The sequence below is a fragment of the Oncorhynchus masou genome, chromosome 24 (assembly GCF_036934945.1).
Source record: "Oncorhynchus masou masou isolate Uvic2021 chromosome 24, UVic_Omas_1.1, whole genome shotgun sequence".
Lineage (NCBI taxonomy): Eukaryota > Metazoa > Chordata > Actinopteri > Salmoniformes > Salmonidae > Oncorhynchus > Oncorhynchus masou.
The window spans coordinates 65865666-65879561 of NC_088235.1; the positions used below are offsets into that span (position 1 = coordinate 65865666).

At 41.8% G+C, this 13896-nt stretch overlaps 1 protein-coding gene across 1 annotated transcript; it reads right to left on the bottom strand.

Annotated features, from left to right (window-relative positions):
• Nucleotides 1-2775: 2775 nt before the first annotated feature.
• LOC135512506 (histidine protein methyltransferase 1 homolog) lies at nt 2776-13873 on the bottom strand. Its single transcript, XM_064934596.1, has 2 exons — nt 13673-13873; nt 2776-5382 (listed from the first exon to the last, which is right to left on the bottom strand). The coding sequence occupies exons 1-2, from the start codon at nt 13772-13774 to the stop codon at nt 4369-4371; spliced, it is 1116 nt and encodes a 371-aa protein (XP_064790668.1). The 5' UTR covers nt 13775-13873; the 3' UTR covers nt 2776-4368.
• Nucleotides 13874-13896: the final 23 nt, after the last annotated feature.

Here is a 13896-nt window from a genome sequence, read left to right on the forward strand (position 1 = left end):
CCCTCAATCTGTGCAATGCCTACTGCTATAGGTTTCAGGAGTTTCGGGCTGCTTACCACTCTCTCCCAAAATACATAATCCAGGAGGATCCTCTTGATGGAGCTGTCCATATCGGCAGACTTTGATATGGCCATTTCTTGGAGAGACCAGTGTTGCCAACTAATTTTCAGTGTAAGTTGCTAGAGGAAGGTTGATTAGTTGCTAAAAGTTGCTAAATGACGTTGTCATGTCATTGCGTGATAACGTAAAACTGCGTCATTACGTAGAATACACAATAACGTTACTCAAATTGACTGGCCATCTCGGCAAAAAACATGATTTGATATTTGTTCAGGTACAGACTCCCACTCTTTTCTGTACTTCTGGCTGTACATTTTTGATTGAGGCATGTTGATTGATGTTGTAAGTTCTGTTCAAGATCAAACATTCGTGACCAACTATATGGAGTTTGGCTCGTCGAACCCGTAATACTCCTGCTGCAGTCAGCCAACAACAACTTGCAATTTGCTGAAATTGCTGCTGCCTGTGCACAAGCTGAGCGCCTGCTGCTGACATCACTCACAATGCACTTTTGCAGCCAGGCACGTGTGTTGTGACTGAGTTTGTGACAGAGAAAATCATGCGTGTGTCATTTAGAGGGGAAATGCTTGCATTTTAGCATTTGAGTCACTTTTCAAACGTTGCTAAAAAGTTCCAAACACAAGTAGCTAAATTAGTTGCTAGGTGATGTTTGGAAAAAAAGTTGCCAAGGTAGTCTGAAAAGTTGCTAAATCTAGCAACAAAATTGCTAAGTTGGCATCACTGGGAGAGACTCCTTCCCTCCAGGAGACTGTCAAACATGATGACAACACCACCCCAACAGGTGTTGCTGGGCGGCTTCAATGTGGTGCTCTTAATTCTTCTCACTTTATAATTTGATGATCCTTCACATGCCTAACCATTTCCTTGGATCTCTTGTAGTGTATCCACTGTTTTCAGTGCCATGATGTCCTTGAGGAGCAGATTCAAATCATGAGCAGCACAGCCAATGGGTGTGACGTGAGGGTAGGACTCCTCCACCTTAGACCAAGCAGCCTTCATGTTCAGAGCATTGTCCGTCACCGGTGCAAATACCTTCTGTGGTCTAAGGTCATTGATAACTGCCTTCAGCTCATCTGCAATGTAAAGACTGATGTGTCTGTTGTCCCTTGTGTCTGTGCTCTTGTAGAATACTGGTTTATGTGTAGTTAATTATTTCTTGCCCACGAACATTCAACCACCCATCAGAGAAGATTGCAATTCAGTCTGCTTTCTCTATGATTTGCTTGACCTTCACTTGAATTCTGTTGAACTCTGCATCCAGCAAATTAGTAGATAAAAACATGTCTGGTTGGAGGAGTGTATGCTGGGCGAAGAACATTCAGAAATCTCTTTGAATAAACATTGCCTGTGAGCATCAGAGGTGAAACCGTTACAGACACAGCTCGAGCAAGACATTCATCAGCATCTCTATGTTCCTCCATTGAGTCAAAAAATTTCCAGGAGGACCATGAGCTGTTACTATCGATAAGGTGTGATTCATAATTTTCACCTTCAATAAAAGTAGAGGGACTTTTGTCAGAGGTTGCTTGTTGTGAGCGCAGAGGGAACATTATGCACTTGGCCAAATGATTCTGCATCTTTGATGCATTCTTCACATATTATTTGGCACAGTATTTGCAAATGTACACAACTTTTTCTTCTACATTAGCTGTAGTGAAATTTCTGCACACATTTGGCATTTTCCTGTAAAGATTAGAAAAATAATTGTAAAAAAACAAATACAATTCCATGTACAGATAAATAGTTAAGCAGTTAGATTAAACAACTCCTTTGTAAGATATTGTTTTTAAATGAAAAGGGTAAATTAACACTCCTCAGTTAGCAGGCTCAAGCAAGCTAAAAACCCACATGGTAGCAAAAACTAACAAGCAGAAACTGTTAACAAGTTAGAAATTATTTAAACACTTTGTTGAAGGCTAGTATTTACTAGTTAACAAAAAATGATCTGTGTCATAAAAGCTATTCACCTCACCCAGTGTTGTAATTAAAACTTACCAGAAGGCATGTAGTCATTGCCTCAGTGTAGTCGTGTGGGCTCAATAGCATCTCATTAGTGTGCAAGATCTTGAGAATCAGCTGTATGTGTAATGGAAGAGTGCACTGCACATGATGGAAAAATGAACTGTGCATGCAAAGGGTTGCAATTCCATTGAATTGGGGATAGTTTAACCAAAATATGCCACAAGACCTAGAATTGCCTTGTGTAACCCACAAAAAAAGTTCACTGTTATAAGATAATTTTTTGATGAATTTAAGGAAAATTCACAAAATTCATGGGCTTAACTTCCCATGGAAAATTTCCCAGAAAGTTTCTGACCCTTTGCAACCCTAATGGCAAGACCTGAAAACAGTTGTATAGCAATGATCAACATTTCCATGACAGAAGTTTAAGAATTATGAAAATAATAAATGGGCAAATGTTGCACAATCCAGGTGTGGAATGCTCTTAAGAGACGTACCAAGAAAATAGGTGCTTCTAAAGTTTATGGATGAAATTTTTTTTTTTTTTTCTAAAAGCATGTTTTCACTTTGTCATTATGGGATAGTGTGTAAATGGGTGAAAAATGTATTTAATCAATTTTGAATTCAGGCTGTAACAACAAAAATAGGAAATAAGTAAGGTGGTATGAATACTTTCTGAAGGCACTGTATGTATATCTTTCTGAGGGGTTGGTGGAAACAGGGGAAGTCAAATTTCAGTTAGAATTGACCAATAAAGTCATCTTAATCTTATTGGATGAAACAGGCCACTCGAGTTGTGCAAGTGTCAACAACTGGAACAGATTAGTCATACATAGAGATCAATGTGAAACACAGAACACAGATGAAAGTGTACACAAACTATCAGTAAGTGGAAGTTGACACATAAGATAACCGTAAAAAAAAACATGTTAATCCTTCTTCCTCATGTTACATTGACACCAACACAGGTGTAACCCGCTTAGGTGGTGCTGCCCTGTTTATTATTCTTCCTAGGATATCCCCCTTTCTCTCCCACCGGTTTTACTGTGCATTATCCTCCCTTCTCTCAGTCTGTGTTACAGTATTTCCACAAGCTTTAGATTTCCACGACAGAGCTAAAAGGGAATTCCACTTCTAGCTCCACCACTCTGTCACCATGCTTAAAAGAATCTACCCTGGTTTGTTCCTACTCATAGATTTACCGTAATAAGTTAAGTGAATATTTTACATTTAAAAAGTTTCAATCATGATTTGTGACACTTTATAATATTTATTCGATGACATCCAATATGGTCACCCTTCTAGAAAATTGCCACATAAGACATTTTGATATGCGTCTATCTTTGATAACAAGTCTTTAAAGTGTATACAAAATAATACTGATGGGCAACAAAATGTGAAAAGGTGAACTAGGAGACAGAAACCACAAAGCCCTACTGCAGAATAGATGTGCTACACTTACACTCCACTTTCAGACCTCGTCCTTACGCAGATGAGATAAGTCGCAATTGACATTTTGCAGCAGACTTCAGAAACAAGTCTAGCTTTCATGGTGCTATTTGAACAATTTGGGAATCACCTGCAAAGGTCACTGAGCCTATTTCCTTTCCTCCTCCCTACCCCCTATAAAATACCTTAATTTCCTTTCCACCTTTCTCATACACTAGCCCTATTCTAAATAAATATAGAAAGTTAGAGAGATGTGAACAAAGGGTAAAGTTGACCTGAAACGGTATCTTCTTTCGGGTACTATATTGCACCTACTTCAACTACCACTTATGTCCTGTTAAAAACCGACCTGCACCAAATACACTTGCCAAAATAATTTGAAATACTTGAGGTACGCTTGATATTGGCCTAGTTTGCACACTACAATGGAATATCTGCTCATCTCTTCAATCTTCATTCTCAGACTTCTGCTTCTTTCCCTCCATTAGTGCAGCTATCCTGTTGTCCTCTTCAACTGGCGAATATTCAAACTCCTCCTTAATCTACATTCTTTGTGAAGCACATCTCCAGTATTTGACATACAAGGTTTTACCACCAAGGTAAAATAAGCCAGACTGACAGACCTACAGAAAGTCTTAAATATTCTATGTCTTTTCATTATCTGTCAAACAATCAAACATACGGTCATTTTAATTGTGTGAAAGTCCTGTTTCTTTGTCCCAATTGACACAGGTGATCTTTATTGGAAAAAGTTTATTTGAAACTGACTGATGTTAGCACACCTTAGGTAGCATAGAAGTTCCAGGTGCATTGAGTAGAAATTAACTTTAAAAACATTATCCTTTTTAGTTCTTTGAAACTACACAAAGTAAAAAGTCAAGACTTGTTTGTTGTTTTGAAGTGCATGGCCACAACATGTCTCTGTAACCCCTGGTCCACGTCCCACAGTTTCTCCATATCAAACACTCCCTTGTCCTCTATAAATTGTTCAAATAGGAGCAGCCCACCCCCCACCCCAAAGTAGTGGGCCTTGGTGGCCAGGTAGACCACTCCCCTCGGGGCCAACAGTCTGTGGAGGGTGTCGTGAAGAGCTGAGTAGTACGCCGTGTTGTAGATGGTCTCTGAGGTGAAGATGATGTCATATTTAGGGAACAGGTCTTCCTTGAGGACCAGCGCTAGGAACGTTGTCCAGTCGCCCGAGAAGAAACGACAGCAGGTCAGCTTCGAATGCTGGGATAGGTCCAGGGCTTGCCTCTTGGGCGACGGGCTGCCATCCTCTCCCTCTTTTTTCTGTTCATTCTTCTTCTCATCGGACTTTGCCTCTTCATCCTTTTTCATTTTGTCCTCTTCTATAATTGTCTCATCGTCCTCCTCCTGCAGCCCCCGTTTCTTTCCCTTCACTTCTTCCTCCTCCCCTTCCACCTGACAGTTGAGCAGTGCGTTAGGCAGTGTGAGCTGTTCTATAACAGTACTATTATAGTCCTGGAAATGGACCTGACTTGCTCCGCTCTTTAGCGCCAGTAGGCCCAGCAGTCCAGCACCACAGCCCAAATCCAGAACCATCTTCCCCCTGAACGTCTCCCCCCCCCTCTCTAGCAGCTCCAGGAGGTCATAGGTACACTCCCACACCTTCAACCCTCCCTCGTACACTCCGGAGATGAGATCCGAGCTCTGGGCGGCGGTCCGCGACAGGATCCTCTCGTCGTCATCTCGCTCGCTGGCCGTCCGCTCGAACACAGACTCATTCAGGAAGTGGAGGGGTGGAAGCGTTCCTATGGTAACAGTCTCAGAGACAGCATCGTTGAGGAGAAAGTGGGGATCTGCAGGGGGATGGTGTTCAACAGCTGCTTTGACAGTTTCTGCTGGAGTGGTGGTGTTGTTGCCAGGCACCTGTTGATTACACACAGGTAAAAGATGCCCATTGTCATGTGCAATGCAAAGTACAATCTGCATGCATACACAAGTGTTGTAACTGTCTTGTCTCCTGGTAGTCAACTACATACACATGAATATAACAGACATAGTGTGAAGAAAAATTGTGTGAACCCTTTAGAATGACCTGGATTTCTGCATAAATTGGTCATAACATTTTATCTAATCTTCATCAAAGTCACAACTACAGACAAAACACAGTCTGCTTAAACTAACGCACAAACAATTGTTTCATATCTTCATTGAACACACCGCGTAAACATCCACAGTGCAGGCTGGAAAAAGTATGTGAACCCTTGGATTTAAGAACAGGTTGACCCTCCTTTGGCAGTAATAACCTCAACCAAATGTTTTCTGTAGTTGTGGATTAGACATGCAAAATGGTCAGGAGGAATTTTGGACCATTCCTCTTTACAAAACTGTTTCAGTTCAGCAATATTCTTGGGATATCTGGTGTGAACCGCTCTCTTGAGGTCATGCCAATCGGGTTGAGGTCAGGACTAACTGGGCCACTGCAGAAAGCGTATTTTCTTCTGTTCAAGCCATTCTGTTGATTTACTTCTGTCTTTGGGTTGTTGTCCTGTTGCGTCACCCAACTTCGGTTGAGCTTCAATTGGCAGATAGACATTTTGCAGGAGACTGTTGGGCTAAACTACGATGATAGCAAGTTGTCCAGGCCCTGAGGCAGCAAAGCAGCCCCAAACCATGATGCTCAATTTGTCTTACCCTGTACTGACTGAGATGCATAGATCTGGCAACCATTCTTAATCTTAAGTATTCTGAGATCTCTTTTGTTTGAGGCATGGTTCAGGCAATGCTTCTTCTTCTTTTGGGGGCAGGGCAACTCTCACCAACATCTCCGATCTCGTCTCATTGATTGGACTCCAGGTTAGTCAACTCCTGACACCAATTAGCTTTGGAGAAGTCAATTAGCCTAGGGGTTCACATACTTTTTCCAACCTACACTGTGAATGTTTAAATGTTGTATTCAATATAGACAAGAAGTATACAATAATTTGTGTTATTAGTTTAAGCACACTGCTTGTCTATTGTTGTGATTTAGATGAAGATCGGATCAAATTTTATGTCAAATTTATGCAGAAATCCAGGTAAATCCAAAGGGTTCACATACTTTTTCTTGCCACTGTAGCAGCATCCTAATGCTTACGCACAAGCAAAGATGCCTAATGTCATGAAGGACACAGAATAACACGGACTCCCTCTTGTGGTTGGCCGCATACTGTCCCAGTATCTGTGTGTTAGAGATGTTGATGAGTATGACGCATCTAGTCTCTAACACCCAGGAAGCTCAGATTCAAACTTCCACTCAAATTTCTTTGGATGTACATCGCCAAACTCCATATCTGGTGAACAACAAACTAATTTTGACAAAACTTGCAGAGCTGTCTAATAGGAGTTTGAATAAGAAAACCAATAAAATAAAATAAATTCTAGGCAGAGACAATATATCAGGCTTTTATTGGCCTTTTCTAGTCTATCGGCTTTGCCAATATTCCCGCTAAATAGCAAAGCTGCTGCTATGCTAGCCTCCACTCACGTCTGAGCCACGAGCATTGCACAATGCCGTGGAATGTCTAGCTGGGAAAAATCAGCAGCAGCAAGCTCGCTCATTTTCCAACAGAAATAGAAATTAATGGACTTGGATGAATGTACAGTGACCAAAATTGAGCTCCTGTTGCAAATATTAGTTTAGTTAATTCACTAATAATGCTTGCGTTGACGTGCCCGGACATGCATACAATAAGCAAGCTAGATAAGCAGATATCCTAATATTTGAAAACAGATCACATAGCTAACTAATCCTTTCATCTGTGGTGTTAGCTAGCTATATAATTTATCCTATCCGTAAATTGACAGCTGATTGTCTTGACCTGGAAAGGAGGAAGCGTTTTAGCTACAGTGGCTTCACACCCCTTGACGTTTTCCACACTGTTGTGTTAAAGTTGGTTTAAAATGGATGTCCTTTTTTTGTCAACGATATACACAAAATACTCTGTGAGAGTGTGAGAAAAACTTGAACATTTGTAAAAGAAAAAATGAATATCTTGATTAGGTAAGTATTTAACCCCAAGTCAATCCATGTTAGAGTCAACTTGGTAGCAATTACAGCTGTGAGTCTTTCTGCCTAAGTCTCTAAGAGCTTCCGCACCTAGATTCTGCAACAGTCGCCCATTATTCTTTTCAAAATTCTTCAAACTCTGTCAAATTGGTTGTTGATTATTTCTAGGTCTTGCCATAGATGTATGTCAAAACTAACTTTATCACTAAGGAACATTCAGTCTTCTTGATAAGCAACTCGTGTAGATTTGGTCTTGTGTTTTTGGTTATTGTCCTACTGAAATGTGAATTAATCTCCCAGTGCCTGTTGGAAAGCAGAAACCAGGTTTTCCTCTAGGATTTTGCTTAGCTGCATTGTTTATTTTTTATCCTGAAAAACTCCAGTCCTTAACGATTACAAGCATACCTACAACACGATGCAGCCACCACTATGCCTGAAAATATGGAGAGTGGTACTCCATAATGTTTGTATTGGATTTGCCCAGCTAATTCAAATTCTAAACTCATTAATAGACTTTGATGATTTGAGTCAGGTGTGTAGTGATAGGGCAAAAACAAAAAGGTGCCACCCTGTGTGTCCACAGGACCAGGATTGAGAACCACTGCTTTAATAGCTTGTTGCAAACAGGATGCATGTTTGGGAATATTTTTATTTTGTACAGGCTTCCTTTTAACTGTCAATTAGGTTAGTATTGTGAAGTACCTGCAATGCTGTTGATTCATCCTCAGTTATCTCCTATTACAGCCATTAAACGAACTGTTTCAAAAAGTCACCATTGGGCTCGTGGTGAAATCCCTGAGCGGTTTACTTCCTCTCCAGCAACTGAATTAGGAAGGACTCCTGTATCTTTTAGGTGACTGTATGGATACACCATCCAAAGTGTAATTAATAACTGTACCATGCACAAAAGGATATTCAGTGTCTGTTTTTTCTTCTTCTACACATCTACCAATTGTTGTCCTTCTTTGTGAGGCATTGGAAAACCTTCCCGGTCTTCGTGGTTGAATCTGTGTTTGAAATTCCCTGCCTCGACAGAGACCCTACAGATAATTTGTATGTGTGGGGTACAGAGTAGAGGTCGACCAATTAATTGGAAGGGCCGTTTAAAAAAAAACAACCTTTATTTAACTAGGCAAGTCAGTTAAGAACACATTATTTTCAATAACGGCCTAGGAACAGTGGATTAACTGCCTTGTTCTTAACCGACTTGCCTAGTCAAATAAAAAGGTTACATAAAAAAATGTTGACCACCAAAAATCTCAATCGTCTCACAAAAAAACCCATATCGGACATGTCTGGTTTAAATCTGAGTTTACTGGGCGTTAGTGATGAGACCTGTCATACTCATCGTCGACAAGGTTAACTAAAAAAAAATATATACAAATATCTAAAGGGCTATCCACACCAAGGACAATAACTATTATGAAAGTACGGTTGATATTTTATTTATTTATCAGGGGGTAATTCAGGAAGTAGCACCCCTTCTTCCTGTAACTACGTGATCAACAGCTACTTTTTAATAGGCCAACAGCATGCAGTAGGATGCGTTGATCAGTTGATTTACAGGTATACTGCAGAACAATAAATGACCCACTGGTGTGGATACTCACCAACGTTTATAGACTGAGGTAAAAAGAGTTTCAGGTTGGATATTTGTGCTTTCAAACCACAACAGCTTTCAAACCACTTGAGTCAAACTCCAAATAAGTGTCATGATGTTGGAAAAATTGCACAACATTGCAGAGGTCTTATTTTCACGATCTGGCCCTTAATTTGCTTTGCAAAGCTAATAAACATGTGAGCAGCATTTTGTATTCCTATTTGAATTAGTTAGGGAGCGTAAACAAAGTACAAGCTTTGTTTTTTTTTTTTACATTTCAATTTCAATAGCTCCTTGGTCATGAATTCTGCTTCACAATGATAGGAAGATGCCCCACTTTCACGGTCTGTATTCATACTGAAAATCAAAATCATGAGAGCTTCTGCTTTTCTGCTCCACAGGAAGTTTCTGTACTCCCCAAGCTCGCCTTAGGACACCTGCATTACTGTTTGACAGGTGTACCGCCCCAGTCAAACTCACCACCTGCCACTGTCCCTGGAACAGGTCACACCCGGCGCGAGCACCCGGATCTCACATCCCGACCTCACCGGGTAAGTGAAAAAACGATAAGAATAGTGGTATTTCATCGGCGGTCGAGGCCTCCCACTTATTCTACACCCCATGTTTCTTCACAGTGCCAGAGTCAAGATCAGCAAGGACTTCTTTCCCGGCTGATTCAGCAAAGCCCGTTCCCTTGGCTGTGGTTTTGCTAGATAGTAGGCAGGGACAGTGGGAATCGCATTCATCCAGTCATGCGCGTCACTAACTGGATGACGAGGCATTTGGCTACCTCAAGACTTAATTATGTCCCGCCGTTTACCCCCACTTCATCTAATTTCCTTACTTTGACATGAGCCGGTCACAGCCACCCCGAAGGTGTTTTGAGTGCAACCGCAAAGGGAAGCATGCTACGGTCAGATATCATCAAATTGGCATTCATTCGAATCACGCCCGGTGGCATCAGAGGCTTTTTTGTCTTAAACTGGACATCAGTTGCCGCTACTAAACATCAGCGGGCCTTTAACTTGGTTTTTACCTCCAACCGACATCAGGTTCCAGCGCAATCATTTGAGAACCAAATACCCCTCGCAGTATAAAGCTGCGCCATCGGCCGATTGTCGGATGAAGCAACAGAAAATAATCATCCCCTTTCAATCATTTGCTTGCCCAGTCAACCCTCCGGGACAGAGCCATAGGAACCACCTTTACCCGCACTTCAATATTCCTCACTTTGACATGAGTGGGTCACAGTCACTCCAAGGGTGATTTGAGCGCGACAGGTGTGTACACTCCTTTGAATTTCACCAAGTTGACATTCAGTGATCTGTGCCCAGTGGGAACCTAGGCTTCTGCTGTCTGTTTATGGTTCCGCTGGCAAATCAATGGGCTTGGATGGTACTACCCACATCAGGTGTTGGCCTCCCTCCCCAGACAAGCTGGAGATAACTCTCCCCACTTCGTCGGGCATGAGCCAGATCCATGCAATGGCCCATCACTGCAGGGCCAATGGGTTTGGTCTCCTCCTCAAGCCCAGTGAGCGAAGGAGACCCCCCCACCTCCAATGTGTGGAGCCGGCGAGTGCCATAGCTGGGGTGATCTGCGAGAAGGGCCCGGCACGCGTTCCAGAGTTGCTGTCGCTAACCACCGGACCCAAACCCCCACCGGTCCACCTTCGGCCCACCAATGGACACCACCCAAAAGAAACCACACACACAGCCCTTTGCAAGTCAATGCAAGAGAGACAGCGAGATGGGCCGCACAACAAACTTCCAATGTTGGTGAGAGGAGGAAAACGGGAGTGACTGGCCCGAGCTCAGCCCCGCCCTCACACCCCACACTGACTGACCCAGCCCTTAGAGGCAATTCTTATCCCGAAGTTAGGGATCTTTTTTGCCAACTTCCCTTACCTACATTGTTATAACATGACAGAGGCTGTTCACCTTGGAGACCTACTGCGGATATGGGTACGACGCGAGTATTACACCCTCTCCGCCAGATTTTCAAGGACCAGGGAGAGCTCACCGAACGCTGCAACGCTTTCCAGGGCTTGGGCCTCTCTCAGGGCGAACCCATTCCAGGGCACCGTGCCCTTCACAAAGAAAAGAGGACTCTCCCCGGGGCTCCCGTCAGCTTCGCAGGGATCGGTCGCGTTACCGTACTGGATGCCTTGCGGTGCCCATCTCCGCCAGTCCGTGGACATTCTGAAAGTCAGTCGGTCACATTAACAGGTAGCTATTGAAATTTAAAAGTTTACAAAATTAATGTAATAACGTGAGATGAAAATGGACAAACTTAAGGGTATGCAATACAGAAGGGTAGTCAGTGGACATTCTGAACCTTCATTGAGTCCAGTAGGTCACATGGTCAAGGAGCTATTGAAAATATTTAATTTTTAAAAATTAATGTAATGCGTATGCGATGAAAATGGACAAACTAAAGGGTGTGCAATGTGTAGGCCCACTGAGTGTACATTCTGAACCTTGTTTGAAGTCAGGTCACATGACCAAGGGGCTATTGAAAGAAACATCGAAAATTCATGTAATTTTGCATGAGATGAAAATGGACAAACTAAAGGGTGGCAATATAGAAGGGTATTCAGTGGACATTCTGAACCTTGTTTGAGTCCAGTAGGTCACATAACCAAATTAGAGGTCGACCGATTATGATTTTTCAACGCCGATACCGCATTTTGGAGGACTATAAAAGCCGATACCGATTAATAGGACGATTTTTTATTTATTTGTAATAATGACAGTTACAACAATACTGAATGAACACTTTTTTTAAACTTAATATAATACATCAATAAAAATCAATTTAGCCTCAAGTAAATAATGAAACATGTTCAATTTGGTTTAAATAATGCAAAAACAAAGTGTTGGAGAAGAAAGTAAAAGTGCAATATGTTCCATATAAAATATGTGCCATGTAAGAAAGCTAACGTTTCAGTTCCTTGCTCAGAACATGTGAACATGTGAAAGCTGGTGGTTCCTTTTAACATGAGTCTTCAATATTCCCAGGTAAGAAGTTTTAGGTTGTAGTTATTATAGGACTATTTCCCTCTATACCATTTGTATTTCAGTAACCTTTGACTATTGGATGTTCTTATAGGCACTTTAGTATTGCCAGTGTAACAGTATAGCTTCCATCCCTCTCCTCACTCCTCCCTGGGCTCGAACCAGCAACACAAAAACAATTAGCGCACGCTAACTAGCTAGCCATTTCACTTCGGTTACACGAGCCTCATCTCGGGAGTTGATAGGCTTGAAGTCATAAATAGCGCAATGCTTGACGCACAACGAAGAGCTGCTGGCAAAACGCACGAAAGTGCTGTTTGAATGAATGTTTACGCGCCTGCTTCTGTCTACCACCGCTCAGTCATATTATATGCAACGCAGGACACGCTAGATAATATCTAGTAATATCATCAACCATGTGTAGTTAACTAGCGATTATGATTGATTGTTTTTATAATTTAAGTTTAATGCTAGCTAGCAACTTACCTCGGTTTACTGCCTTCGCGTAACTCCTTGTGGAGTGCAACGAAAGGGAGGCAGGTCGTTATTGCGTTGGACTAGTTAAGGTTGCAAGATTGGATCCCCCGAGCTGACAAGGTGAAAATCTGTTGTTCTGCCCCTGAACAACGCAGTTAACCCACTGTTCCTAGGCCGTCATTGAAAATAAGAATATTTTCATAACTGACTTGCCTAGTTAAATAAAGATTAAATAAAGGTGTACAAAAAAGGGGGGGGGTCAAGGCAAATAGGGGCACAAAAATACAGATTTCCGATTGTTATGAAAACTTGAAATCGGCCCTAATTAAAATCGGCCATTCCTATTAATCGGTCGACCTCTAAACCAAATAGCTATTGAAATTAGAATGTTTACAAAATTAATTTAAAACCATGTGAGATTAATAGGGTGTGCAATATAGAGGGGTAGTTAGTGGACATTATGAACCTTGGAGGTCAGGAGGTCACAAATTATTAACATTGGAAAACCATGTAAAATTGTGTGAGATGAAAATGGACAAACTAAAGGATGTGCAATGTGTAGGCTCACTGAGTGTACATTTGGAACCTTGTTTGAAGTCAGGTCACATGAAATGAAGAAAAAAAAATGTAAGTGTGCAATGTGTGTCTATGCCATCGGTCAAAACCAATGGTTAAATGGGGTAATGGTTAAAGAGCTATTGAAATGTGTGATTTGTCACTATGTTGTCAGTCCCTAACTGCCGTTGTGGACGTGTAAGGAAAACTGCAGGCGAATATCCAACCTGAATCGGTCTTTACCTCGGGCGTTCATGTTGCTCTAATTTGTTGTTATAGTTATCATACCTGGTGTGGATGGCCCTTAACGCAGATACAGGGGCAGCTGCACACAATCCCTTTTAAACAAGAATATAAAGCCAGGGTTACCTCTACTTCGTCAATAAATTATATTCAGTTCCACTTAATTAACGTAGTAGGAATTCTGCTCTTAGGTAACAGCCCAAAAAGCCTGGGGAATTCTTTGGGACCTCATAACTAAGGTAGTCGTGGCTCGAGCTAGCTAGCTCTGTAACTCACAGGTTTGACTGCATAATCCTGCTTTCCAGTTTGTGATTGACTTTCTTCACCTTGTTGCCCCTTTGTCGTCAACTGCACGTCGAAGTTGAAATTGAAAGACATAGTTCTGACGAAGCAGTATATTTAACTTGTATAGCTATAAAAGGCAGGGAATAAATTCTGCAACCTACACGCGGACTGGAAGGAAAATGAGTTAGCTAAATACCCAGAACACCTTGCAGCAC